The 26028-nt window shown below is 63.5% G+C and overlaps 9 protein-coding genes across 9 annotated transcripts; 3 read left to right on the top strand and 6 right to left on the bottom strand.

Moving 5' to 3' along the window:
* Positions 1-19: 19 nt before the first annotated feature.
* Positions 20-1910, top strand: ERG8 (phosphomevalonate kinase; the record flags this gene model as incomplete). The annotated part of the gene is made up of 6 exons (XM_076652871.1): positions 20-439; positions 500-859; positions 921-1259; positions 1327-1374; positions 1439-1565; positions 1663-1910. 6 exons carry the CDS (start codon positions 20-22, stop codon positions 1908-1910), a joined length of 1542 nt encoding a protein of 513 aa, XP_076501584.1.
* A 49-nt stretch (positions 1911-1959) lies between these two features.
* Positions 1960-2831, bottom strand: JCM10292_002614 (uncharacterized protein; the record flags this gene model as incomplete). Its single annotated transcript, XM_076652870.1, has 2 exons — positions 1960-2511; positions 2610-2831. 2 exons carry the CDS (start codon positions 2829-2831, stop codon positions 1960-1962), a joined length of 774 nt encoding a protein of 257 aa, XP_076501583.1.
* Positions 2832-5686: 2855 nt separating this feature from the next.
* Positions 5687-6618, top strand: JCM10292_002613 (uncharacterized protein; the record flags this gene model as incomplete). The annotated part of the gene is made up of 4 exons (XM_076652869.1): positions 5687-5813; positions 5869-5933; positions 6043-6114; positions 6457-6618. 4 exons carry the CDS (start codon positions 5687-5689, stop codon positions 6616-6618), a joined length of 426 nt encoding a protein of 141 aa, XP_076501582.1.
* A 591-nt stretch (positions 6619-7209) lies between these two features.
* On the bottom strand, positions 7210-9613 carry JCM10292_002612 (uncharacterized protein; the record flags this gene model as incomplete). The annotated part of the gene is made up of 10 exons (XM_076652868.1): positions 7210-7296; positions 7371-7400; positions 7465-7476; positions 7538-7557; positions 7626-7814; positions 7910-7964; positions 8044-8239; positions 8373-8583; positions 8719-8900; positions 9045-9613. The coding sequence occupies 10 exons, from the start codon at positions 9611-9613 to the stop codon at positions 7210-7212; spliced, it is 1551 nt and encodes a 516-aa protein (XP_076501581.1).
* Positions 9614-10946: 1333 nt separating this feature from the next.
* On the bottom strand, positions 10947-11803 carry HIS3 (imidazoleglycerol-phosphate dehydratase HIS3; the record flags this gene model as incomplete). The annotated part of the gene is made up of 4 exons (XM_076652867.1): positions 10947-11049; positions 11118-11302; positions 11401-11586; positions 11654-11803. The coding sequence occupies 4 exons, from the start codon at positions 11801-11803 to the stop codon at positions 10947-10949; spliced, it is 624 nt and encodes a 207-aa protein (XP_076501580.1).
* Positions 11804-12349: 546 nt separating this feature from the next.
* JCM10292_002610 (uncharacterized protein) lies at positions 12350-14596 on the bottom strand (the record flags this gene model as incomplete). The annotated part of the gene is made up of 9 exons (XM_076652866.1): positions 12350-12750; positions 12816-12852; positions 12913-13125; positions 13181-13485; positions 13555-13738; positions 13807-14018; positions 14080-14168; positions 14224-14346; positions 14421-14596. 9 exons carry the CDS (start codon positions 14594-14596, stop codon positions 12350-12352), a joined length of 1740 nt encoding a protein of 579 aa, XP_076501579.1.
* Positions 14597-15159: 563 nt separating this feature from the next.
* JCM10292_002609 (uncharacterized protein) lies at positions 15160-18536 on the bottom strand (the record flags this gene model as incomplete). The annotated part of the gene is made up of 7 exons (XM_076652865.1): positions 15160-15295; positions 15357-15531; positions 16237-17390; positions 17611-17844; positions 17921-18182; positions 18242-18432; positions 18523-18536. 7 exons carry the CDS (start codon positions 18534-18536, stop codon positions 15160-15162), a joined length of 2166 nt encoding a protein of 721 aa, XP_076501578.1.
* A 2266-nt stretch (positions 18537-20802) lies between these two features.
* JCM10292_002608 (chromo domain-containing protein) lies at positions 20803-22928 on the bottom strand (the record flags this gene model as incomplete). The annotated part of the gene is made up of 6 exons (XM_076652864.1): positions 20803-21267; positions 21360-21518; positions 21610-22192; positions 22575-22654; positions 22722-22792; positions 22874-22928. The coding sequence occupies 6 exons, from the start codon at positions 22926-22928 to the stop codon at positions 20803-20805; spliced, it is 1413 nt and encodes a 470-aa protein (XP_076501577.1).
* A 323-nt stretch (positions 22929-23251) lies between these two features.
* JCM10292_002607 (uncharacterized protein) lies at positions 23252-25878 on the top strand (the record flags this gene model as incomplete). The annotated part of the gene is made up of 15 exons (XM_076652863.1): positions 23252-23293; positions 23370-23918; positions 23995-24042; positions 24108-24141; positions 24226-24292; positions 24361-24495; positions 24556-24770; positions 24847-24874; positions 24940-24982; positions 25100-25142; positions 25220-25256; positions 25321-25386; positions 25453-25633; positions 25713-25743; positions 25820-25878. 15 exons carry the CDS (start codon positions 23252-23254, stop codon positions 25876-25878), a joined length of 1578 nt encoding a protein of 525 aa, XP_076501576.1.
* Positions 25879-26028: the final 150 nt, after the last annotated feature.

Here is a 26028-nt window from a genome sequence, read left to right as displayed (position 1 = left end):
GCCTCTTACCACGCACAGGATGGCATCCACGGTCGTGTCGTGCCCGGGTAAGGTGCTGTTCGCGGGCGGCTACCTCGTTCTCGATCGCGCGCACAAAGGCTTTGTCGTCTCCACGCCGTCGCGGTTCTACACGGTCGTGCAGGATCAGCCTGCGAGTGTACAGGATGGCTCGGCGGGCTCGACGGGCGCGGACGGCTTCGAGGTGCGGGTGGTCAGCCCGCAGTTCGACGACGGCGAGTGGAGCTACCGCGCGACGAGGACCGCAGCCGAGTGGACCGTCGACGAGGTGGCCGTCGACGGCAGCTCGCCCAACACGTTCGTGCACCTCTCGGTCCGCGCCGCGCTCCAGGTCGCGAGCGCACTCCGCCCCGACGCGTCCTTCCGCTCGCTCGAGGTCACCGTCGTCGGATCCAACGACTTCTACTCGCAGGACCGCATCGTGCGTCGTGCTTTCTCTGATAGTAGAGCACACAGCTGACCGGATCTGTCACCTATGCAGGACGCCGCTCCTGTCCCCTTCGCCCCGCTCGGCTGCACCATCCGCAATGTCCACAAGACAGGACTCGGCTCGTCCGCCGCAATGGTTACCTCACTCACCTCTGCGCTTCTCCTTCACTGGACCGGAGCGTCCTCCGATCCCGCCGCCGCATCCGCCCCCAGCTCCCGGTTGCCTACGCCCGAGCCGGCAACCCTCGACTTGATGCACAACCTCGCGCAGTACGTGCACTCGCTCGCGCAAGGCAAGGTCGGCAGCGGCTTCGACGTCTCGGCCGCCGTGTACGGCAGCCAGACGTACCAGCGCTTCGCGGTCGAGTGCTTGGGCGACTTGCTCGACCCGGCTCAGGCCGGTGGATCCAAGGTGCGCTGCGCGTGATTAGGCTTCCGTTCCGCGTGACTCCTTCTGACCGAACTCACTCCAGATCGCCGGCAACGACCTGCTCACCGCCCTCTCGCCGTCGCTCAACCCGGCCTGGACCGCCTCCGCGACGTCCGGCTCCGTCTCGCCCTTTGCTCTCCCTCCGCACACGCTTCTCCTCCTCGCCGATGTCGACGCAGGCTCCAACACTCCGAGCATGGTCGGCAAGGTGCTGCAGTGGAAGCGGGCGCAGCCGGACGACGCGCAGCGCGTCTGGACCGAGTTGGGGCGGAGCAACGAGGCGCTGCGGGACACGCTCGTCGAGCTGAGCGCGAGGGCGAAGGAGGACCCTGCGGGGTACGAGGACGAAGTGCGGAGGCTGGCGGCGTTGCCAGCGAGCGAGGTAGGCCGTGCTCGGCTCTCAGCCTGTCGTGCGTGCAAATCGCTGACCACGCTTCCGGCATGTGCAGTGGTCCAGCTCGTCCTCACTCTTCTCTCGAGCCGCCTCCGACATCGTCGTACGTACACGCCGCGGATCTCAAGCCGCCCGGAGGAGCTGACCGCGTCTCGCTTGCCTCGCAGGCTGTCCGCAACTTGATTCGCCACATGGGCGAGTCGTCCGGCGTACCAATCGAGCCGCCCGAGCAGACCAAGCTGCTCGACGAGTGCTCCAAGCTGCCGGGCGTTGTGGGCGCAGGCGTTCCCGGAGGTGCGTTCCGTCTTGTGAATGCTTGTAGCGCAAGCGCGCTCGTCTTGAAGCTGGTGATTGCGCCGCACACAATTTGCTGACCGCGCTCTCCCCGCAGCCGGCGGCTACGATGCTATCTGGGTGCTCTGCCTCGCGCCCCCCTCTTCATCCTCGACCGCCGCCCCGTCCGACAGCGTCGAGGCGCTCCTTCGGGGCTACAAGGTTATGTCGGTCGCGCCCCTGAGCCGCACTGCCTGGGCGCGCGGTGGCACGGTCGAGGGCGAGACGGGCTTGCTGCGCGAGCGCCTGGACGAGGTCGACGGGTTGCGCGAGGCGGTTGAGCGTGGGCGCAAGAGGCGGCGGTAGACGCGCATAGTTCTAGTGTCTCTCCCATTGCGCAACATAGACGACAGCATTACCTCGACTTGCGCTTCTTTGTTGCAAGAGGGAGAGACGGCGTGTCTTCCAGTGCTGCGACAGTCTCGCTACTGCGCTTCTTGCTGCGTGTCGGTGCGTCCTTCTGTGCACCCTGCTCGACGTCACCCTGCAGGCCCTCTTTCTCCTCCGATCCGCCGTACTTGCACAATACGGCCCAGCTCCACAGCGCCATCTCGAGCTCTTCGACGCTCTCCCACCGCTCGTCCTGCTTCCTCTGCAGCATGTCTGCCCTGAACGCCTCCCACGCCTTGAACGTGTACTCCTTCTTCCCGCCCGCGCCGCCTCCTGCGCCCGCCGACCGAGCGTTGACAAACTCCATCGCCTCGTCGCTCATGAACGGTTCCTGTGCAGGCTCAAACAGCGCGAGGAGCGCGCTCGCTGTTGCCGGGCCGACGGCTTTGAGCGTACAGAGCGCTTCGAGGCGCGCTCGTGGCGAAGAAGCGGAGGTACAGCGAGATAGCGCGGAAGCGAGCGTTGAAGGCGGGTTCGAGGCGATCAGGGCCTGGAGTCGCGGGCGAAACTTGCCGCGCTGCGAGCGGAGGGTCGACGGCTGATCAGCCCTCGCACGCTGAGGGGGATGGAGAGCCGCAGTGAAGAGCAGTAGTCAGAGAGGGAGAGGAGACGCACGGCGAGTTTCCAGTCCATGACCCGCTTGAGCTCGTCGAGCGTGATCCTCTGCTCCGACTTCTCGTCGTTCTCGATGCGCTCGTGCACGGCAGTCCGCAGCGCGCCGCGGTACCACTGGTAGAGGGCGACGAGGTCCGTCGAGGACTTGGACGCGGCAGCGCGTAGGGCGAGGGCGGCGGGGTAGCGCGAGAGGGCGAGGTCGAGCTGCTCTTTGCTCGGCATGGGCAGTGCACCCTGCCACGTGCGAGGCGGTGAGAGGGAAGAGCGGAGAGCCAGCCGATCGTCGGTTCCGCTCGACTGGCGAGCTGCTCGTTGCCCCGCTCTCCCGCACCCAGAAGCGCACACAGCCAAGCTGTCGTCCGTACAAGCATTGCGCCAGCGCGCGCGCGCCCTGTACAAAGAGGTTCGCCCCCTCCGATTGCCTCGTCGTTCCCCACATCTCCTTCTCGCCCTCCTCCCCCTCGCTGATGCCTCCTCTCCGCCTCATGCCGCCTGCAGCTGCACTACCTCGGACGCGAGTACCCCGACCCGAACTACGGCATCCACGCGCGGCTCAAGCGCTGCTTTGGCGCCTATAGCGGGTGCGACGACGCGGCGCGGCTCGAGGACGGCGTGCGCAAGGCAGAGTTCATCAAGAAGGGTGAGCAGTCGGCGGCTTTTACTCCCGATCTGTGGTTGCGTGAGCTGACCGTGCGGCACGGTCTCGCAATGCGCAGAACTCGAGGCCATGTACTCGCTGCGAAAGTACCGCGCGCTGAAGCAGCGGTACTACGATGAGCCGCCGCCGCCGCCATCGACGAGCAATGCAGGCTGAGTCTCCCCTCATGCTCAGACTGTCGAGAGGCGGGCGCTGCAGCTCACGCCAAGAGAGCGAAAGCCTTCGCTACTTCTGCGTCTTCCGCTTTTCTCACCGCGCTTGGCGGCCCAGGCTCCACTGAACGGGCAAAAAGCGCAGAAAGGAGAATCTGAGTGCCATATAGATAGTGTCTGCACCCATCCCGCTACGAGCAATACGGGCAAGAGGAGGGAGGAACAACGAGTATGTGCAGCAAGGAAGGCCTAAGGCGAAACGAGGCGAGGCAAATGTCTGTGCGGAGCAAGGAAGTCTGTGCAAATGCAAGTGAGGGTATGCAGAGTGCAAGATGTGTGCAAGAGAAAATAGCGAAACGAGGGGAAGAAGGCCGGAGGGAGAGGCGTCTTCAACCGGAAATGTGCGCCGAATCAACTTTGCAGTTGTAGAAAAGGACGTTCTTGAGAACATTGTTTGAGTCAAGTTCAGGTCCATGAAGTTCACGGTGATTGAGGTCCATACCCCTTCCTCAGATCACACGCCATCTGCCCAATGTACTTGCAGAAAGAGCTGCAGAGATGCGGCAGTGATGATCATGTAGAGGAAACAATGCCAGCAAGGGCAATGCAGACGGTCTGCGTAGCACTGGCGCCTTGGCTCTTCTTGCCGGCAGTCTTGCCTGGTGAATCGATAAGCCCTTTCCTGCGTTGAGAACGGTCTCCATGCTTGGCACGGCGCGGCGGCACCGTGCTGGTTGTGCCCGTAATTGCAATCAAGATGGGCGGCAACGCTGGTCTTTAGCAACGATAGTCCGGTCAGCTGTAGCACGCCGCGCTTACTTGGGAACAATGCACACGCGCCGGCGGATCTCGCTGAAGAAGAAACTTGCGATACAAGCAGGACACCCAGTCCCCCTTGCGGACAATGATTGGCGTCGTACCGTCTGAAGTAATTCCCAGACTGCTTGTCGGTGTGTCAGCTCCGCGCTGATTACACGCCGCTGCCACTCGCACCTGAAGTGGTAGTCGTTGCGCACGCTCAGGAGGAAATGGAAAGTGAACCACGCAGCGATGAGAATGGTCTGTCAACATCAATGGTGAGCAAGCCTCCGTAGGCTAGAGTGAGAGAATGCGTACCCAGTCCTGACCTAACAGCGCCTGTTCGACAAAGGGCTGCACCACCTTCGTGAGAAAATCGAGGTGAACGGCAAAGGCATCGTCAATCTCGAAATTGCGGATCTCCTTGTCGTCAACCGCTTCTTCCACGTCTCCGTCCGAGTCTGAGTGCAAAGGACTGCTCAGCACATCTGGCCGTGGTGAATTCTGGCAGACTTACCCCATTCATCGTTGCTCGCAACCTCGACTTCATCGGTTCCCTTTGTCTCGTCCAAGCCTGACAAAGCCGCCGCCTTCCCCACTTTCCCGCCTGGCACGCCCGACACATACTCGTTCTCCTTGCCTGACCGCCCCCGCGTGCCGACCCGTCCCTCCTCCGGGTCCTTCGCACTCGTCGACAAGCCGAAGAGAGAGGGCGCCCGCGCGCTCGTCTTGTCGCCCTGTGCGGCAAACAAGGACGTTTGTTCGTTCCCCGCAGGATCAATCGCGGCGCTGCCTCGTTGTCTCCGTCGTCGGACGGGTGAGGGCGAGACGAGGAGGCGGCGGACATGGGCTTGGGGTGGTGCGGTTTGCGTTGCCCTGTAGTCGGGTGCACTACCTCACCGTAGGCCAGCAAAGCAGGGTGCGGGCCGTTTGCGCACCGAGAGACGTCCAACCGAGAAGCTCTCCTGCTTGTCTGCTCGCTCGAGGCGTCTCTGCTGAAGTTGCCCGCGCTTTGGGTGGCACTGCGCTCGAGGCTACTGCCTTCCTACGTTGTAGTAAGTTCAATGACATCTTTGCATTGGCAGTCCGCGGTGGATGTGGCCATGTTCGCCTGCTCAACACTGACCTCCTTCCTTCCGTGCAGCACGCCGACATGCCCCCGCTCACTGTGGACTTTGCCGCGTGCAATTCCAGGCTGAAAGCGCTGACAAGCCGCCTCGGCTGCTGGCCCGACGCGCCAAGCGAGCCCTACGACTCTTTGCATGCGTGGCTCGCGGGCGAGCCGGTGCTCCCTTGCTCCCTCTCCGCCCACTCGCTCGGTGAGGTCGGCGGTGCCACAAGCCTTGGGACTGCAGTGAAGGCATACGCGGGTGAGCGGGCCGCCTTGCTCAAGTGGCGACACAGGCCATCCTCCCGCACAGATCCCCTATCCTGACCCACCTTCTTCTTGTTCGCTTGCAGGTATCCCAATGCCCTCCACGCACGGCAACGCCCTGCGCAAGGCGTGGCAGAACAGCGGCGCGCGTGCCACTTTCACAACCAAGAACCGGGACCTCCCGCAGCAGCACAAGTCGCTCCTTGGCAAGAGCGTCAAGCGTGCGTCTTGCCGCCGCGTCCTTGTACTGCATGTTTACACTTTCTGGACATACAGAGCACAGGCTGCTTACTCAGCCCAAAAAGCAGAGCACGCGCACACTCCTTGCAATCTTCATCGAGGTGCGTGCCTCTCTTGCGCGTGATGCTAGTTTTTGCCAACAACCTGGCGGTAGGAGCGGGGCCATTCCCGGTATGCACTGACCCTTGTTGACTGGAAATCCCTTTGCAGCGCGGCTTCTTCACGTTTGATGACTTCCAGTCGACAATTCCGAAGTTGGACTGCGACCCAGCCGACACCCATGTCAAGATTTGCCTGTTCTTTGCCCTTTGGTGTGCGTACCACGTTCTGTGACTGCATTGTCTTGCAGCCCACTATGCATTGCACAACGCCGTCAACGCCACGTACACCTGGCTTGGGTTCCACTCCGCCTCTTCCCCCTTGCAGGTCTTTGTTCACGGCAACCAGTGCCTCAAGCCCTTTGATTTGGATTCCCAAGAGCCTGAGAACAACATCTCTCCTCGCATGGACGCCTAGCTCGTGTACGTTCTGTCTTCCTCCACAGTTGTGCGCGGTCAACAGCAATTCTGCTCAATCTGGCAGGAAGCTGCAGCCTGATCACTGGCGCATTTCACTTTTGTGCAGGACCAGGGGCTCTCAAAGGAGGAGACGCAGGCCATCGTCACGCAGATCGGTTACAAACTTGGCAAGAACCGTAAGAATGCCAAGGACAACAAGGCGTGGCAGTTTGTGCAGGACCTGTGTGAGCCCACCAACCGGCCTGGCCATGGCCATGACCAGATTTGAGTGCTGACGCACTGCGGTATCCCTATGGCGCAGACAACCAGTGCTGCAGGGATAGCATGGCGGCCCTGGCGGCGTCTGTCCTGCGCAAGGAGATCAAGAACGGGCTGCAGCAGCTGGACGGCATGCTTGTGCAGGAACACTTCGACTCGGGGCACCGGCATGCCTTCAACAAGGCCGCCGCCACCAACGAGCAATGCAGGCTGAGTCTTCCCAAATGCCCAGGCTGTCAAGAGGCAGGCGCCATGGAGCAAGCCCAGAGAGCAAAAGCTTTGCTGCATTCTACGTCTTGCGCTTTTCTCACCATGCCTGGCGGTTCAGGCTCCACTCAACGGGCGACAAGCGGAGCCAAGTGAGAAGCCAAGTGATATATAGATGGTGTCTGCACCCACCCCGCTGCGAGCAATACGGGCGAGAGGAGGAATGAACAACGGGTATGTGCAGCGAGGATGGCGAAGGTCTAGGGCGAAACGAGGCGAGGCGAGTGTCTGTGCGGAACGAGCGAGGTCTGTGCGGCTGCAAGCGAGGGTGTGCAGAGTGCGAGATGTGTGCGAGAGAAGATAGCGAGACGAGGGGAAAGGGCCGGAGGGGTCTTCAACCCGAAGCGTGCGCCGAGTCGACTTCGCAGTCGGGGAAGGTGATGTCCTTGAGGACCTTGTTCGAGTCAAACAGGCCCCAGTACTGGGTTGCGGTAATGCAGAGTTTAAACGTGTCAGCGGACGAAGAGGAAGCGGAAGAGGGAGGGAAGGACGGACCGGCTCGACGCCGCCGTAGCGCTCTTTCCACTGTTGCCGCGCGGAAGGTCAGCATCGAGTCAGTAGAGTGAAGGACAGAAGGCAGGAAGCGAACCGGCTCGTCGAACTGTGGCAGAGAAAGAACGCCAGTCAGCGCGGTACTCAACGCGGCGAACGTCAGCACGCACCGGCTCAAAGAAGTAGTAGGCTGCTCAGCGCCGCGCAGCAGTCAGTATCTTGCGTGAGGGGGTGGAGAGGCGAGGCAGAGAGACGCACAAGTCCCATTCTTGTTGGCCTGGCACGGGTACGTGTCCAGATACACCTGCAACTCGCTCGTCGTTGCGGGCGCAAGATCGGTACTCGGGGTCATCGAGTTTGTTGGCCAACCAGTTTCTGCAATACTCCCCTGGGGAGCATTAGGAGCGGCAGCGACGAGGTCGGCAATGTTGTTCTGGAAGAACTCCCCTGCAGGGGCGAGCCGCGCCGAGTCAGCGGCAGAGCTCCGTTCCGCTGCCTCCGGCAGCTGCAGGTACAGAGTTCAACAGAGCGCGAAGACATACAGGTCCAGCCTGCTGCGCCGTCGGAAGGGGAGATGGGCGCAAAGTAGGGATGAACCTGCGGTGAAGCCCAGGCTCGTCAGCGCCGCTCCTCCTCCTCCAATTGGAGCAAGTCCCGTCGCAATGAGAAGACGCACGTTGGCCATGACAAAGTCGGACCCGGCGACAAGTTCAGCCGTGAACTGCGCGCCGGCGTCGGCGGTCCCGACGGGGATCGTCTTGTCGAGGTTGAGGCCTTTGAGCGTCGTGCGGAACGCGGCCTGCTGCTCGAGGACAAAGTTGACGGCGGTCGACTGCGCGACGTTCATGTTGTCGACTTGGTTGAGGATGTACCTGCGCGGGGAGGCGAGGGGAGACGCAGAGGAAGCGTGCCGGAGGAACAGCGCATGGTCAGCCTCGATCCGCAGGCTCATGCACTGCCCGGAGAGCAGTTCACCCTCCAGAAAGAAGACCAATCAAGACGCACTCGTTGCCGATCGCGACCCCGCCAATGTGCTCCGTCCCATGCTTCTGGATCGCGTCGACGGCCCACTGCGTCTGCTGGTCGTTGATCGTCTGGTTCCCGTTCGGGTCAAGGTACGTCCCGAGCCACACCGTCATGTTGACTTTGGTGTCGGCGATCGCTTGCAGCGTCAGGTCGGCTTGCGAGCAGGCGGTGCCGTACATGCGGATGCGGGCTGGAGAGTGGGGGCGAGCGGGCCGAGGTCAGACGAGTGCGGCGCGTCGAGGGAGCAAAGACACGGAAGTGTGGAAAGGCGGGAGGGCGCCTTCAGACAAGGGAAAGGGAGGGACCGAAGACGCGAGCAACGCACTCGTGAGCTGCGAGATGAGGATGATGTCCTCGGTGACGTTGGCGAGCGTCGCGCCGCAGCCGTACTCCTCGAGGACATTCTTGGGCGTGTAGGCGAGGCCGTAGAAGATGCGCTTGAGGCGGCTGTCAGGCTCGAACTGGGAGGGATCGTCCGGGTTGAACTTGACGACCTTGGCGGTGCCGCTGCAAAGACCGAGATGCGGTCAGCGGGTGTTGCAGACAGCGTAGGTATCGAGGTGCAGGGTCTGCGCCACCTCGGTCCGCTCGGGCACGACGAGGAGGTTGAGAAGGTCCCGGCGCGAAAGCAGAAAGGAAGTGCGCACGCACTCGACAAACTGCAAGCCGCCCGACTTGCCGCCCCCGCTCGAGCTGCTCCCGGCGTTTGCGCGCCACGCGCCAATCCCGCCTGCGATCCCGCCGACGACGAGGACGAGGAGCGCGGCGACGAGGATCCACTTGCGCCAGTTCCTCGGTCCGTCTCGCCCGCCTGCGCCTCCCCCTGCGCCGCCGCTGCTGCTGTACTTTTCCGAGAAGGGGTTGTCTGCGCTGCGGTGCACGCGCTCGTAGCCTGCCGCGCCAGCAGCGCCGGCAGCCCCACCCGCGCCGCCGCCGGCGATGGGCTCGTCGTCGAGGCTCCACGCGGACCCGGCGTGCTGGTCCATGTTGTAGAGGCCCGTGTCTGCGGACGTGCCGCCTCCTCGCATGCCTGCTGCTGGGCCGAGGGGCGCGGGCGGGTACGAGGACGAGGGGTACTGCGGGAGCGAGAGGTCGCTCTGGGTCGCGAATGGGTCGCGGGCGGCGGGGCGGGCGGGGGCCGGGTAGCGGCTGTCGGAGGGGAACGAGGCGTAGAGATCTGCGCTCGAGCTGTGCGGGTAGTGGGCGTTTGCGTAGGCCATTGTTCGGTCAACGGAGGAACCGAGGAGCGGGTGGCAGAGGGTGCTCCTTTCGGTGGCCGGGCTCCTCGCAGCTGTCGTAGTCTGTGCCTGTAGGTGCTCGTGCACACTCCCCTGGCGCACAGCGGCGAAGAGAGGGCCAGCTGAGGATCGACAAAGCGGACGAGCCCTTCGCCGGCTTGGCCTCGTCTCGCTCGCACCGACTCGCGCCAGAGCCGCGCAGCCTCGGCCAGCTCGGTCGAGCGTGTGCTCTCGAGTGCTGCCGACGACTCTCGCCCGCCCCCGCGCCGTGTGCAGCCCGCCGTCGCACTTGATCGCTCTGCCTCTCCGCAGCACACTCGCCCTCTCGCTCGCCGTGCACGGAGCACCCGCGTGCATTCGCAAGCTGCTACCCTGCCGTACCTTGCTGCTCGCATTCGACCGTCCACCCTCCACGCTCACCGGCTCTTGCAGCTCGCACACCCCTGCTCCCGCACGCACCGCACATAACCGCGTCGCTCGACCAGCGTCAGTCCCGCTTTTTGACGAAAAGGGGCCGCAGAGGCGCACCTTGCTGCACACCTTCGGCTTCGCGCTCGTCTGCCCCTCGACCCGCCGCTCCTCCGGCCCCTCGCTTGCGCGCCCCTCTTCCGCGCCCAGTCCGCTCCCCGCCCTCGCCCTCGCGTCCGCCTCCGCAGCAGCAGCAGCAGCGAGCGAGACAAAGTGTCGCAGCCCGGGCTCTTGCGGTGAGGTGTGAGCGGCGGGGGCGGGACTGGGCGGCGACGGCGAAGGGGTCGGGTAGGCTGCTGCTGCTGCTGCTGGCGTCCATGCGGGGCTTGTGCTGACGGCGGGCGAGAGCACGGGCTCTCTCAGGAGAGTGCTGGGACTGCTGCAGGTGTCGGAAGAGCGCGGGGTGTGAAGCGTGCGAGCGGCGCTGCTGGGCAGGGTCGGGCGAAGCGGCGCCAAGGAGCAGGCGGAGGAGAGGGAGGCCCAGCTGGGCTGGTGCTGTGAAGCACTGCGTGCACTCGTTGCAAGGTTAGTTTGTCCGTGTCGTAGCCGTCTCCGTTGCGCAGCGCACCCCATTGCCCGGATAGCGCGAGCAGCGACGAAGCGGAGCGAAATAGCCGTCATCGTGTGCTCCAAAGCTCGAGCTCGCTTCGGAGCTGGGGTAGAGTCAGGAGGCAGGAGGACTACGAAGGTAGCGAGAGCGACTTCACTTGCCAGAAGGTCGCGCAGCCCCGCGAAGCCCCCAGAAGCGACCTCTCTCGACGGCAACCTCTCGACCCTCTGTGCGCGGTCAATGCGTAGAAATACAGGGCGAGTGGGTACACGTGCGAGCGAGAGGGGCCAGAGCCGTCTAGAGGGCGAGGACGCCCTTGGTGCTCGGCACCTCGTTCGAGCCGTCGCGCTGGACGGCTTCCCGGATTGCGAGCGCGAGTGCCTTGAACGCCGACTCGGACCTGCGTTGCGGACGCACGAAGTCAGCACACCAGAAACTCCTACGCGGAGTATCGCCGAGCCAACGCACTTGTGGTGGTCGTTCTCGCCGCGGAGGACGTCGACGTGGAGCGTGACGCCGGCGCCCTGCGCAAACGACTGGAAGATGTGCGGGATCATCTCGCACGAGAGGTCGCCGATCTTTTCGCGCTTGAGCTGCAGGTCGCCGCAGAAGTACGGGCGCGACGAGATGTCGAGGACGGCGCGCGCGAGGGCCTGCGATGGGTGGTCCGTCCGACCGCGGGTCAGCAAACCGCTCCCCCTCGAGAGCAGTCACACTAGCAGGGGAAGCTGCAGCGAGGCGAGCAGCGCACCTCGTCGAGCGGCGCAAAGCCCGTGCCGTACCGGCGAATCCCTCGCCGCTCGCCGAGCGCCTCCTTGAACGCCTCGCCGAGCGCGATCGCGCAGTCCTCGGCCGTGTGGTGGTCGTCGATCCACAGGTCGCCCTTGCACTGGAGCGAGAGCGACATCTTGCCGTGCTTGGCGAGCGCAGAGAGCATCTGTTGCGGCTCGTCTCGTCAGCTCCTCTGTACGGGGCCGGCAGGGCGGAAGGGCGGCGGCACGCACGTGGTCAAAGAAGCCAATGCCCGTGTTGACGTCGATGACCTGCTTGGTGCCCGGCTCGTGGTCGAGCGTGAGGGTCACGGTGATGTCGGTCTCGCCCGTCTTGCGCGAGATGGTCGCCGTGCGGATCTCATGCGTGCCGTTCGAAGCCATCGTGTGCGGGTGCTCGTGCAAGCTGTGCGTCTGAAGGGAGCGCGGGGAAAGGAGGCAGAGCCGAGTCTTGACTTCGCGCTCGTTGGTTCCCGATAGCACCGCTCACTCTCGCTAGACAGCTCTGCTGGCCTCTCTGAGCCGTACCTGAGCGCTCAGTGTAGGGTCACAAGCGCTGGCCAGCGCGCCCGTGGCAGTCTTTCTCGCCTCCGTCGTCCCCAGATTCTCATCAGCTCGAAGCTGGATCTTGCGGCAAGTCGCTCCTGGGCCCGTTCTACAAGCGCTGGGCGCCGCTTCGTATGCTATCAGGAGCCACTCTGCTCTTCAAGCGGCTCGGAGAGGAGCGCATGTTAAGCCACACTCTTTCGCCACCTCGGGAGGCGCTGATTGCTCTGCATCTCTTGACCGCGCTGCTGCTCCGGCCTGTGGCTCGTGGACCAACGCGCAGTTGACTCGAGGTCGCTGCCGTAGAGCTACCGATGAAGCAATGCACACTGCAAGCCCTGTACACACTCACTCCCTTTGATTCTAGATGCACGTCCCTCCGCCTCACGCCTCCTCCTTGCCCTCGCGCGCCCTCGATCTCGACCTCGACGCCGGCCTCGACCCACTGCGCGTCGCCGGCCTGCTGAGCTCGTCGCGGTTGACCTCGGCCCTCGCAAGCTCGAGCAAGCCGCCGAGGTCGCGCGGGCCGGAGAAGCTCTTGCGGCCCTGCAGGAACCACGTCGCGATCGAGACGATGGCGATCAGGCCAAAGACGGCGACGGCGTAGTTCATGCTCGAGCCGGTGACCTCGGCCTCGGGCGGGAAGAGGAAGAAGACGCTCGTCACGGCGGTGAAGCAGAGCGCGACGACGTTGGCGATGGGCCCGAGAATCGGACCGAGCGTCCAGGTCGGCGAAGGGAAGCTCTCGGGCCGGAGGAGGTGGCGGCCGCGGATGAGCAGGAGTGCTGTGCGCGTGAACGGGGCAAGTTAGTGCGAGTAGTTTCTGGACGAGCGAGTCTTTGGTACGCACCGATAGGCACACAGTAGCTGATGTTGAGGAAAACAACCTGTCATGCAACATTGATCAGCACAAGCCAAAACGATTTGACCGGGTGCGGGAGACTCACCGAGGACGACAGGATCGCGTTGAACGCGGCGCTTGAGCCAAGGTAGATGAGGGCGAAGCAGATGCACAAGAAGCTCGTGAGGAGGATGGCGCGGTCGGGAACGGACGTGCGCGAGTTGAGCTTGCTGAGGAACCGCGAGAAGGGAAGGCCGTGGTCGCGCGCAAAGGCGTGGGTCATGCGGCTCGCGGCGCAGAGGATGCCTTGCGCGGCAAACTGGCAGCGCAGCCGTCAGGACGCAAGTAAGTGGCATGCTGGAGGAAGCACGCACCTCCATCGACACAAGCGGGAAGACCTGCAGGCAGATGGCGCCCGCAACATTGCCGGTCGCCTGATACATCGTCTCGAGCAAAGCGCCCGCCGACGAGCTCACCACGGCGTCGGGGTCCTTCATTACGAACAGGAGGACCATGAGGAACACCCAGGACGAGCTGGCGCCGATGAGGACGGCGAGGATCATCGCCCGCGGGATGTTGATGTGCGGGCGCGGCACCTCCTCGACCAGATGCGATAGTGCATCTATTCCGATCAGACCGAATGACGGCTGAAGGAGTCCCAGAATGTATGCCACACCGTCTGGAGAGCTGTAGAGTCAGCAGGAAGGCTCGGGAACCGGGAGGAGGCGAAACGAGAACGCGAGCGCACTGTTCCAGCCCGTCGTGTTCGTGTACGTCCTGAAGACGTAGTTCCCGCTCTGGTATTCCGTACTAGCGCACGCGAGCGTGACAACAATGATGGTAGCCGCGCCCGTGAGGGACCAGATGATGGCCGACGAGTTGACGTAGGGGAGCAGCCGCGACGCATAGATGTTGATCAGCGTGGCGATGACCTGTTGCACACGACCTATTAGTATGGCACTTACCACGGAGAGAAGAACGAGGAAGGGAGAGGGCGCACGATGAAACCGGTGAAAATGACGAAAATCTGGTACGGCTGCTCCTCGAAGCCCGGGTGCGCAAGCGCCCACATGCCGATCAGGAGCTCGCCGGCAAGCGAGCCTGTCGTAGCGGTGAGGGCGGTCCAGCCGGCCCAGGCGAACCAGCCGACGACCCACGATATGAGGGGAGCCCATTCGGGAGGGCTGAGGATGTGCGCAAAGTGGTACGGTCCTGCTCAAGAGTGTGTCAGTCTTTGCAAAGGACAGAATGCAACAGAGCATCCAGAGCGTACCGCCGGAAGTCGGGAAGACATGCACGATCTCACTCAGAGAGGCGGCCATGGCGAGGTTGCCAATTGCAGCAATGACGAGGCCCCAAAGCCTGCATGGCGGGAGCTTCAGTCCCTGGGATTCCCAGCGCATGAAGAGAGACGCACATTGCGACGGGACCACCGGAAGGGAGAACGACGCTGAGCGACGCAGCCATGGCGGTCCACGAGTTCAGGATGCAGTACGCGAGTCCGACGAGCGACAGCATCGAGAAGTTCTTTAGCTGGCCACTGCGAACCGTGCGAAGCAGGTCAGCACATTTCACGTTGTATCAACCTGGGGCGAAAAAAGGAGCGAACGCAACTGGTTCTGCTCTGCGCGCGTCACCTCGTTGATCTCACCGCGAGTAAAGTGCTTCTCGCCGTCTGCGTTCGCGCCGTGCGCGCCCCACCGCGTCTTGGAGCGCGACGGCACCGAATGCAGCGAAGCAGGCCGTGACGTAGAGAGGTCACGAGCCGGCGGTTGTGGTGCGGCAGGCATAGCGGGCGCAGCGGGGGCTTCGTACTTGTCCGGGCACAGACAATGGCAGAGCACAGGAGCGAGGGAAGCAGAGAGAGATTGCAAGCAAGATCCCGTGCCAAAGCGAGAAATCTCAAAGCTGCGGAGGATCCCGTGCCGAACTTAGCGCATCTCGCGGAGTTGGTGTCGCCAACTGTCCGGAGGATGGAATCAGCGCCTGATTTGGCGTTCGACCTGCTGAAGCTTTTCTTGTCACGTGCAGGCGAGCGACGACGAGGTGCTCCGCTGGAGGAGCAGCAAGACGGGTCGGCGAGGCGGATAGGGAGATTGGGCTGCATCAGGCCGGGCGGCTCGCGTGCGGTTGCGAAGCGCGGATCGGGCTTGCCAAGCGGACAGAACCAGGAACGATCGGGCGTGACAATAGCGAGGACGGAAAGAGAGGAAGGGTGTCTTGCGGAGGCAGGCTCTGGGATTCCAGGCAGGCTGGTAAAGCCATGAAGCGCAGCACATCAGGATCGCAGATGCAAAATAAGCTCTTTGCAGGTGACTTTGGGGAAAATAGATAAGAAAAGGCAGGAGCGAAGCTACAAGTTGAGGACAAAGGCCGGGACAAGGATGGTGCTTGCCTTGAGTGTGAGGTCAACAACGCGGGAACAGACGTCTTCCTTGGCAAGCTTGAAACATAAGCGCAAGTTGTGGATGTCAAAGATCAAGGTGAGGCTGCAGTGGTGTGAGGCGTGAGCAGAGCGGACAGCGGATGATGAATTGATGCACTGCTCACAGGCCGTAGCGGGTGGCCGATGTGCCCTGCACTTCCTTCAGCGCCCCAAACATTGCGGGCGGTACAGGCGCGGCAAGCCGCTTGAAGACGCGGCGGTACGAGGTGGAGTCCTTCGACGTGTGCTCCTCGGCGCACAGGCGCAGCCGCAGCCGCCCTGTCTGGTTGACAGAGGCAGCTGCAAGGGCAAGCGGGACAATGTAATGGCCCCACCTGCTTGGCAGAACCCGGACCTGCGCCGTGATCGGCTTGCCAAGCGAGGTGAGGACGGTGATGCCGGTCGTCGTCGTCCTCGATGTGGCGGAGAGGTCAACGAGAGTGTCTTATCCTGTGGAAGTTTGTCATCAGCACTGCTGCGGGCACTCGCACGCACCCTGTACAAGAGAGAGGACAAGATGAGCAGTGTCTCGTAGTCGTCGTCCTCGATCTTGTAGCCTTCTCTTGCAGCAGCGGCAAGGATGACCTGTTGAGAACTAGGCGGTGACACCTTCACACAAAGAGAGATGTTGGCCGACGAGGAAGCATGAGCCTGCCAGCTCATCTGCAGCTGCTCGCCCGTGTTGTCAGTGTCCAGCCTGAAGTGCGCTCCTGCTGCGCCGCCTCACACTCGAGCACTGCCGCACTCGCTCCCTTGCCGCCTGATCCGCTGCCCAGGCCTCTGAGATGGACGGCCAGGGTCCCTGCATGGAGGAGGGCGGTCACGACCGCGGCATAGGCTGCCGTGTGCGTCGAGGCAGGAGCGCAGGCGCGAGAGCTGCGGCACGCTCTTGGTGATGCAGAGGGGCGTGTCCTCGTGTCTGGGCAGCGTCAACAAGGCTTAGCCCAGCGTTGTAGACAAGCTGGAACAGTGCGAGGCTGCTGCAACCGCTTGGCGGCAGCATACACAGGTGGAAGATGAGCAAAGAGGTCCCGCCCGAGAGGCAGAGCAAGACAACGGGCGCTCTGGGCAGAAGGTGCGCAAAGACGTGTTGCTCGAGGTAGGGTCCGCAGGTGGAAGGCAGGAATGAGTAGGGTTTGCCACGCTCCTTGATGTCCGGGCGGAGTTTGCACAGGATGAGAATAGTTGAGCCAACATTGAGGCGATCGCGCGTCTTGCTCGTCTTGCTCCTCTCGCTTGTCTGGCCTTTGCTGCTGCTTATTGTGCTCGTTGCCCCCATGCTCTCCTCCTGCAGCCCGGCGATACCCGTCCGCACCTTGCGCTTGCTGCCGCGCTCGCCCTCTTGCTCCTCTTTGGTTGTCCTCAACGCCTGCTGGGCATCTGCGCTATTGCGGTTCCTGCTGCTTGTGGACAACTTGCCGCCGTCATGCATGGCCGCGTCGGCCGCGGCCGCGTCGCGGTGCGCGTCGCGGTGCGTGTCAAGCTGCGCATCAAGCTGCGCACAGCAAGCTTGCCGGAGCGGCGGCGCAGCCTCCTTGGCGCCCTCAACAACCAGCAGCTTATCTTCAAAAGCGGCACGTGCCAACTTGATGAGGAGGGAGATCTTCGCAACGGTCAGGTGCGAATCATCGGGTGCGGCTGACACCGGCGGTTGCGCGTTGAGCACAACAATGACGCGGGGCGGCGCCAATGCAAGTCTGCCGATGCTATCCTGGACAACGGCAAGCTTTTGAGCGGTGAAGAGGTTGTCAAGCAGCGGAACCGTGCTGCGCGTGTCGGAGCCGGGACGCTTGACATTGGTACCGCGCAATCCGCCGAGCGACGCCGCAAGGAACTCGACGTCGTCTTTGGCCTGCTCAAGGTCCTCAGCAATGAGCTTACTGCCCTCAGACGGGTCGGCAAAGCCCTGAACGAGCAGGCCTTTGAGAGCGAGCTTCGTGAGCCAGTCGTCGAAGCTCTCTGATCTGCGCTCGATTGTGTCACGCGCCAATGACCATGAGGAAGAGGCGGCAGCAGTTGAGGTGAAGTAGCGCGTACTGCCGCTGTAGAGCACCTTGTGCGCCTGCTGGCCGTGGCGGTTCATGCCGCTGCCAGTCTGCCCGCCGTGAAGGAGCTCGACCGTCCCGCTTGTCGGGAGAGACTTGGGCGGCAGGTTGAGCCTGCTGAGTGTCTGCTTGACAAGCTGAGATCGGACGTGGCCAGGAAGGCGCCGCTTTTGCTGGCCCACAGATGCAAGAGCGAGTTGGTCGAGGATGAGGCGACTAACTTGAGTTCCAAAGCGTTGACGCGGCACCCTTTCAGGTAGATGTGGTGCCGTTTGTGCAGGATGGCGCTGTCAGAGAGGGATGTTGACTGGGGAAGAGCAAGAGCGGGGCGGACAAGTGGGGCATGAGGAGGAGGAGGACGGTGAGGTCGCTTGTCGAGGCGTAGCAGCAGAGGCAGCGGAGGTGGGCAGTCGTGCGCTTGATGCGAGCCTGCCGCGTGGTGGGAGTGGTTGTTTCCTGCTCCCACCATTTGAGGTACGCCTGGTAGTTCTTGTTGATGCGGTCAAAGAGCTCGTCTTCTGATGCCGGGAGTGGCTCGAGGAGGGCGAGCAGGACGAAGGGGCGGAGGCTGACAGGGCAAGCAATGTTAGAGCTGGAGCATATGATTGTGGTGGAGGGAAGGGAGGTGCAAGGGTTTGACGCACTTGGGCTCGTTGAGAGTCTGGATCGGCAGATTCGCCAGCTCCTGCTCCTTCTTGTCCTCGTCCTTGTCTACCGCATTGTCATTGTTTTCCTTTTCCGCCGTCTCATCCACTGTGTCATCCTGGACGTCTGGCAGGCAAGGCTGGACCTCGCGGCAAGAGGCGAGCGCGTGGTCAATGCACGGGCCGTTGATGCCGGACCAGACGGACAAAGCATTGAGGGTCAACGTTGAGCTTGCGCTTGAAGTGGCGGCCTCCTGCTTGGCTGCAAGAGCAGGGAAATCAGCAGTGCCGCCCAGCCTCAGGAGACAAGCTGGTACGCACCTTCGAGGAAGAGCTCAGGTGAGGCAAAGAAGGCTCCGCGCTCCTTCCAGACCTTGACAAAGGCGCTGATGAAATTGCGCTTCTTTGAGACGGCGATGTCGTGCTTGCCCTCAAACTCGACCGTGTGCTCTGCCCACGCCAAGAAGAATTCCTTGATGGCACGTCCACGGCGGTAGTTTTGGGGGGGGGGGCTGCACGATGCGAAAAAGCTCGTCGACAATGTCCTTGGCGTGGCTTTGCAAGTGCGTCTTGCAAGCAGACGTGTCGAGCAGGAAGGTGACGGAGCGGTGGTCATGGAGGCAAAAGAGCGTGGGCGAGACCGAGGGCAGCGCAACAGAGTTGCGGTGTGAGCGTGGTAGGCCCTTGCGCCCAGCTGGATGCATCTGGAGGTGACCTGGAAGCACTCCAGGAAGCGATGAGGCGAAGAGGTGCGAGCGCCTCGACTTCGCATCTCAGGCGCATCTCCCAAGACGCTCGAGCTGCGTGCAGCTCTCTCTCGCGCTTTGCACCCGCTGACTCCTCAAGATGCCAAAGAAGGCTCAACCGACGCTGGACTCCTTCTTCCGGACTGCTCCAAGCAAGTTGCACGCAGGCACAAGCACTTTGAAGTCTTCATCACTCCCTTCCACCAATGGCTCTCGCAGCTTGACTTTTACTTCCGGCGCTTGTTCAGGCAAGCCCAGCAGCTCACGACGATCCAGGACGCCCCTAGCGTGGGTCGCCCCTTTGACAGTGAGCCGGTGCCAAAGAAGAAGCGCGTCACCAGCAGCAAGGCAAAGCAGGAGAAGAGCAGCACCGGCGCTGATGCCGGTCGACGGTGGTTGTTTGATGAAGTCGAACCGGCATGGTGGTGGTTACGGATCTCGCGGGACCTGCGGCAGAGCCGAGACGGTTGGAGAGAACTGGCTAAGATTCAGAAACAAAACTACGACGGACCTGCGGCAGCGCCGAGGCGGTTGGAGAGAACTGGCTAAGGGAGAGAGACGAAACGAGACGAGGCGGTGCAGAGACGAATTGGCGTATGACTCTCGCCCCGACGCCCGGAGGCACCCAGCAAGTGTGTCGTCACACCGATGGGAGTATCCAGACGACAGGAAGAACAAGAGAGGACCGACGAGCGCGAAGCGCCGCGGACTAAAAGCATCTCCTCCTCCTCAGCGATCCCTCCGGACTTGCTCTCCCGCACAGGCGTCAAGGGCAAGGGCAGAGCGGTAAATTCTGGTCAGAGCAAGATGGCAAAGTGCCTGCAAAGCCGGCTTGCGCCAAGAAGACGGCAAAGAAGCGTGCCCGCAGCGCGGCGGGTCTCGACGCTCAGGCGTTCCCGGAGGACTCGTATGTGTGCGTGCCTATTTCTCTGCTGCGCAATCTTGAGTTGAAGTCTGACGCGATGCTAATGCACTTCCTGGTGCATCCTGCGCAGGTGCCAAGCGATCGACAATGGGCTCAAGACGGCTGATCCGGCAATTCGCGCTCTGTTTGACCCCCCCTCTCAATCACAACCTTGCTCCCAACGGTCTCGGAGCTCAAGAGTAAGACTTGGACAACAGTGCAAGAAGCGCTCGTCCTTGCGCGTTGCTTGGAGGCCCGCAACCACAACAAGAAGCGCAAGCTTGAGACGCAGATTGCAATGCTTGAGGCTCACACAAGCGCAATGGATACAAGCACGAGCGCTGCAAGCGGCTCATGCAACCAGCTTATGCCACCCGCGGACGTGGGCTGTTGCAGCGGCGGGTGGCGACCCAGACGCTGCCGACGGCCAGATTTCAAGTCTGACGACACACTCGGCTATGATCTCAAGCCCGGCTCTGCCTCATGGACCAAGCCTTGCCGCGCTCAACTTTGGCCACCCGGGACCCGGCATTGCCTTTGACAACTTTGCCAAGATGAACGTCAAGTGATGGCTGATGACTCTCTCTCGCCCTGCTTTTGTTGCTGCTTTCCCAGGTTTGACACCAGCGTTTCCTGCAAACCACCTCCCCTCTGGTTTGTCATTTGGTGTTGTACATAAAACATGAATTAGTTTCTGCGCCGTCGCGACTGGCTCACGCGGAAGAAGAGCCTTCCCAAACCAACGAGATGCTGCCGTGGCACACTTAGTGCACTGTCAGGCGCTCGGGAGCAGCGCCTGGCTGGCGCTCTCTTGTCCTGTGCAGGGAAGAGACAATGAGTGCTTCGCAAGGGGCCGCGAAGGCAGAGACTGGGCTGCATTGGGCCGGGCGCATCTCGCGTGCAGCTGCAAAGCGCACCCTTGTGCTGGCCAGAGTCTGATGCACACGCAAGCCTCAATGACCAAGTGCAGCTGGAGCAAGGACGGAAGAGCAGAAGGGAGCGCATTGGTGAAGGCAAGCAACGGACTTTCGGGAGAGTCAAGACTGGAAGCACAGCGCCACGCGCCCGTGCAATGCGAACGAGCTTTTGCAGACGACTCGAGCCAGCGGGGGAAACAGAGGCGAAGGGAAAAGCGGACAAAACGCGAAGGGAGGGGAAAAGGGGATCCGACCTGTACAACCCTGGCGAACGAGACAAACCGAAAACGCTGGGCAATCACGCCGCCCTCGTCCTCATGCCGCCGCTGCCGCAGCCTCCCCCTCCTTGTTCTCCTCCTTGTTCTCCTCCTGCCCCTTCTCCTGTTCCTTCTCCTTCTCCGCGTTCTCCTCAGCCTCAGCCGCAACCGTCTCCGCCGGGCCCTTCTCCGCCTCGCCCTCGAGTACCGCCTCCTTGGCCGCCTCGACGACCTCCTCGACCTTGCGCTCCTCGGTCGGCGCGACCTCCTTGGCAGGAGAAGCGGCTGCGGCGGCGGCGGCTTTGGCGGGCGCAGCGGTGTCGGCAGCGGGAGGAGCGGCAGCAGCGGCGTCGGCGGGAGGAGGAGCAGCAGCAGCGACGTCGGCGGCGGGCTTGTCGCCGTGGTCGTGCATGGAGGCGTCGCCCTCGGCGTCCACATCCGCTTCGGGCGCCGCTTCGGCGTCGGCGTCCTTGTCCTCTGCGTCGTAGATCGGGAACTCGTTCTTCTTCCACTTGAGATGCGCCTGCGTATGCACGAACCAATCCGAGAGCGAGCGACAGTCAGTGCGCGTACAACGATGCGAAGACGTCAGGGAGAGCGCAGGGCTGGGCGCACCTCGAAAAAGTCGATGATCTTTTGCGGGCACTTTTGGCGCGCGAGCTGCGAGGGCACCCAGCCCTTGGAGCCGTCCTTCCAGTGGATAAAGATCTTGAGCCCGAGGGTCGGGTCGGCGTCGTCGTGCTGCTCGATCGTGTCGATCACGTCGACGAGGCCCTGTGCCGTGCGTGCGCGAGGGCGGGTGAGCACGCGGGGGCGCGGCCGGAGGGCGGACAGCAAGTCGAGAAAGCCGAGGGCGGCAACGCACCTCCCAGCTCTTGAGGTTGCCGTACTTTTCCTCCCAGTCGAGCGCCAATTCGCTCGGATCGATCTCCCCCTCGTCCTCCTCCTCCTCCTCCTCTCCCTCGCCGTCCTCGTCCCCGCTCGCCTCCTCGTCCGCCGCGGCGCTCTGCTTCTTCTTCGCCGCCGCGGCCGCCGCAGCACCCGCCGAAGCCCTCGGCGCGCGCTTCCTGCTGCCGCTGCTGCCGACCTTCTTGGGCGACTCGGCGGTGGCGCCATTGCTGCTGCTGCCGTTGCTCTTGCGACCGGCCGCCGTCCGCGCCTTTTTCTTCCTCTTGCCGCCCTCGTCCGCCTCGTCCACCACCTCGTCCTCCCCCTCGTCGTCTTCCTCCGCCTCCTTCGCCGCGCGCTTGCGCGACTTGGCGGCCGCGCCCGAGGAAGAAGAAGAAGCCGGCTTCCCGCCGCCGCCGCCGCCGCCGCCGGTGCCAGTGCGCTCGGCGTCGTACTCTGCGTGCGCGTTGCGGTACGCCTTGGAGCCGGGCTTGTAGCGGTCGAGGCGGAGCGAGGCGGGGAGGTTGCGCCAGTACTTTTGTACGGCGGGACCGTCGTCGCTGTGTTTTGCGAGGGTGGATAAGTGAAGGAGGAGAGGGGCGAGTCAGTGCCTGAAGGCGCTCGAGGTGCTGTGGCTGGACGAGATGGTCCACTTGCGCGCATCCGGCGCTCGCTGCTCCGCGTCATGCGGACGATGTTGTCGAGTGTGCTCGTTGAACGAGGCGGGGAGAAGAGCGCAAGGGCGAGTCGGCGAGAGGAAGGACGCTCGACACGGAAGCAGCCGTGCAGCTGTGCGTGCAAGCGGCGCGAGGCGCAAGGGACGCGTCGCCGTGGCGTTGCGAGCGACGGAGCACGTGCAGCGGCGGTGCGCAGCCGGTGCACAGACCCGCGCAGAGCCACCTCGGGACGGACGCGGTTGAGGGTAGAGGGAGGAGGACGCACTCTATGCTGTCCGAGGGTTCCCAGGTCCTCTCGTCGTAGCCCTCCCACTTGATGTGGTACTCGAGGACCTTGCCATTGCTCTGCAAGGGTGTGTGTGGGCGATGGTGGGGATGGAAGGGACGCGACGAGGTGGGGGTCAGCGCGCACGAAAGCGAGGGAGGGACGCAGGAGGAGGATGCGCACGGTGCGCCTGTGATTGAGGATCTTTTCGACCGTGTCTGTGTGCGGGTGCGGGTTTGGTGGTGAGCGGGTCGAGACGCGTCCGAGGAGGAGGAGAGGGAGAGGGAGAGGGGACGGACAGACGTCGTCGTCCGAGTCTTCTTTTGGCTGGGCAGCAGCCTTGGAGCGGGCCATTGCGAGCACTGCGCGGAGTCCAGCGGGTACTTTGTCAGGCGGACGAAGGTGCGTCGCGTCTGGTCGCGTCGACGCTCGCCCTCTTTCGCTCCGAGCTGCCCTCGCGTCGCTGCTGGACTGTGTGCAGGGCAGGGCGGGATGCCCTCGTGACCACTCGCACCCTCTTGCACGCTCTGCCCGGCCTGCCCTTGCTCCCCTCGAGCCTGAGAGTGCGCTCCCGGTGTCCGGGACTCGCTCTTCCCGGGCATTCGCGCCGTCTCCGCTTCGCCCGCCGCTCGAGCTCTCCCTTGGCTTGCGCTCGTCCGCTCTCGTCGCTCTCATCCATGGCTCCGACTCGGCGCTACACCCTCGAGCAGGTCGCCGCCGTGAGCCTCGTCGTCCTTCTCCCTTCCTGCCCCACATCCCCTCTCTCCTCTGCTCACCACCCTCGCTCCCCCGCAGCACAACAAGGAGGGCGACCTCTGGATCGTCGTCAACAACGACGTCTACGACCTCAGCCGCTTCGCCGACCTCCACCCGGGCGGCGCCGGCGTCCTCGTCGCCCCCGACATTGCCGGCACCGACTGCACCGCCGCCTTCTTCTCCCTCCACCGCTCCGACGTCCTCGCAAAGTACGCCCGCCTCAAGATCGGCCACCTCGACGTCGGCCCCGCCGATGACCAGCAGCAGCCGCCGTACCTCGTCCCCGCGCCCGGCGCCCTCTCGCCCGCGCCGCACGCCGAGCCCGACTGGCTCGTCCCCGCGTTCCGCTCGCCGTACTACTCGCCGTCGCACCACGCCCTGCAGCAGGCCATGCGCCACTTTTTCGACTCGGAGGTGCGCGCCGAGGCGCGCGCGCACGAGCTGAGCGGAGAGCGCCCGACGCAGAAACTCGTAGAACTCATGGGCACGCCACAGTGGGCCATCCACCAGATGCGCATGGGACCGGGCAGGCACCTGCACGGGCTCACGCTGCCCGGCGGCGTCCGCGGCGAGGACTTTGACTACTTTGTGCGTCGTCGCGGTGGCGTCTCTGGGCTTCCGTTCCGCGCGGGACAAGCTGATACTGTTCCTCGGCGCGCGGCAGCACGAGCTCGTCGTCATCCAGGAAATGTGTCGAGTGGGCGCGCCTGGGGTGCGTCTCTCTCGTGTGCGCTCTCGCTCGAGGCGAGGCTGACCTCTCGCTGTCCCGCGCGACAGTACATGGCAGGCCTGCAAGCCGGCATGGTCATCGGTGCGTCCCATCGCCTCTCTCTGGAACCCGCAAGCCCCGCAAGGAAAGCTGACGGGGTCCGTTTGCTCGCTCGCGCGCGCGCAGGCCTCCCTCCCGTGCTCAACTTTGGCGACGACAAGCTCAAGGCGCGCATCCTCCCCGACGTCTTTGCGTGCGTCCCTCTCTCTCTCTGTCGGAGCCACGTCAACTGACCGAACATGCACACGCGCGCAAAATCAGGGGCAAAAAGTTCATCTCGCTCGCCATCTCGGAGCCGCACGCCGGGTCGGACGTGCAGGGCATCACGACGACGGGGACGCTCTCGCCCGACGGCAAGCACTGGATCGTCAGCGGCATGAAAAAGTGGATCACCAAGTGCGTTGTCCGCTTCCATACGGTTCGCTCGAAGCCGTTCCGCTGACAACGCACGAGCAGCGGCCACTTCTCGGACCATTTCATGACGGCCGTGCGCACGGGCCCTCGCTCGCTCACCATGATGCTCATTTCGCGGGCGGACGACGAAGGGGCGGTCGACACGCGCAAGATCAAGACGTCGTACTCGGCCGCGGCCGGCACGGCCTACGTCTTTTTCGAAAAGGCCAAAGTGCCCGTCGAGAATGTCATGGGCGGAGAGGGGAACGGGCTCAAGGGTGCGTGCGGGCGAGCATACCAGCTACTACCGGGCGGCGAAAGAGTCGACGAGCTGATTGGCTGCGGGGCCCGCAGTCATCCTCTCCAACTTCAATCACGAGCGGTGAGTCCTGGTCGCTTTTGTTTGCGTCGCACCGTCCGCTGACACGCCTCTGCCGACGCCGACAGATGGGTCATCTGCTGCCGCATCGCGCGCTACTCGCGCCTCATGGTACGTCCGTCTGGCCGTCCGCGCATGCGCGCTCCCGTCCATCCTCGTCTTGCCGCCGAGCGGTGCCCCAACAGGCTCGCGTGCTGACCTGGCGCAATGTTCATGCGCGGACTGCAGTACGAGGAGACGTGGAAGTGGGCGCACCTGCGCAAGTCGCAAGGTGCGTGAGGAACTCGTCCTCACCTTTGCTAGACGCTGTCTGCGCGCGCGCGGGTCGAGCTGACTGTGCCCGCACAGGGAAACGCCTGATTGACCACCCGGTCGTGCGCGCCAAGTCAGTCCCCCCGTCCCTCGCCCGCCTCGACTCGCCGCTAATCCCGGTCCTCTTCAACGCACAGGCTCGCCAAGATGATCTACAAAATCGACATGGGCCAGGCCTGGCTTGAGAACATCACCTACCAGATGTGCGTCGCACCTTTCTCGCCCTTTCCTTCGCACAAACTTCTGACCACCCTCGCCCCGCCTCGCAGGACGCACATGTCGTACGCCGAGCAGTCCACGACCCTCGCGGGCCCGATGGCGCTCCTCAAGACGTTCCTGAGCCGCGCCGGCGCCGAGATCAGCTCGGACTGCGTGCAGATCTGGGGCGGGCGCGGGCTGACGCAGGGCGGGATGGGCGCGCTCGTAGAGCAGTTCCAGAGGACGTACAAGGTGAGCGAACTCGGGTCTTGCCATGCTGCAAGGGTTCGGGACGGCCGTGCTGACCCGGCCGAACACTTTCGCGCTCCAGTTCGACTCGATCCTCGGCGGGAGCGAAGAAGGTGCGCATCCGATTGCTCCCTCTCTCCTGACGCACCGCTCACCGAGCTGACCACCGTCGTCGCTTCCTTCCCGCAGTGCTCGCCGACCTGGGCGTGCGACAGGCGATGAAGCGCATGCCGCAGGCGGTGCTGTAGAGGCGCGTTGCACAGGATGGAGAGAGCGGGCGAGGGGCGTATGTATCTAGCATGTGATTGTATGGACGTCGAGGGCGTCTCGGCTCTCGCGAAGGCTAGGAGAGGCCGCACGACGAGCCGCACAGCTCGCGGGGGGGGGGGGGGGGGGGG

The sequence above is a fragment of the Rhodotorula paludigena genome (genome assembly GCF_050403205.1).
Source record: "Rhodotorula paludigena JCM10292 DNA, Rt_paludigena_JCM10292v1_ctg97, whole genome shotgun sequence".
NCBI lineage: Eukaryota > Fungi > Basidiomycota > Microbotryomycetes > Sporidiobolales > Sporidiobolaceae > Rhodotorula > Rhodotorula paludigena.
This window is presented reverse-complemented; position numbering and strand designations above follow the sequence as displayed.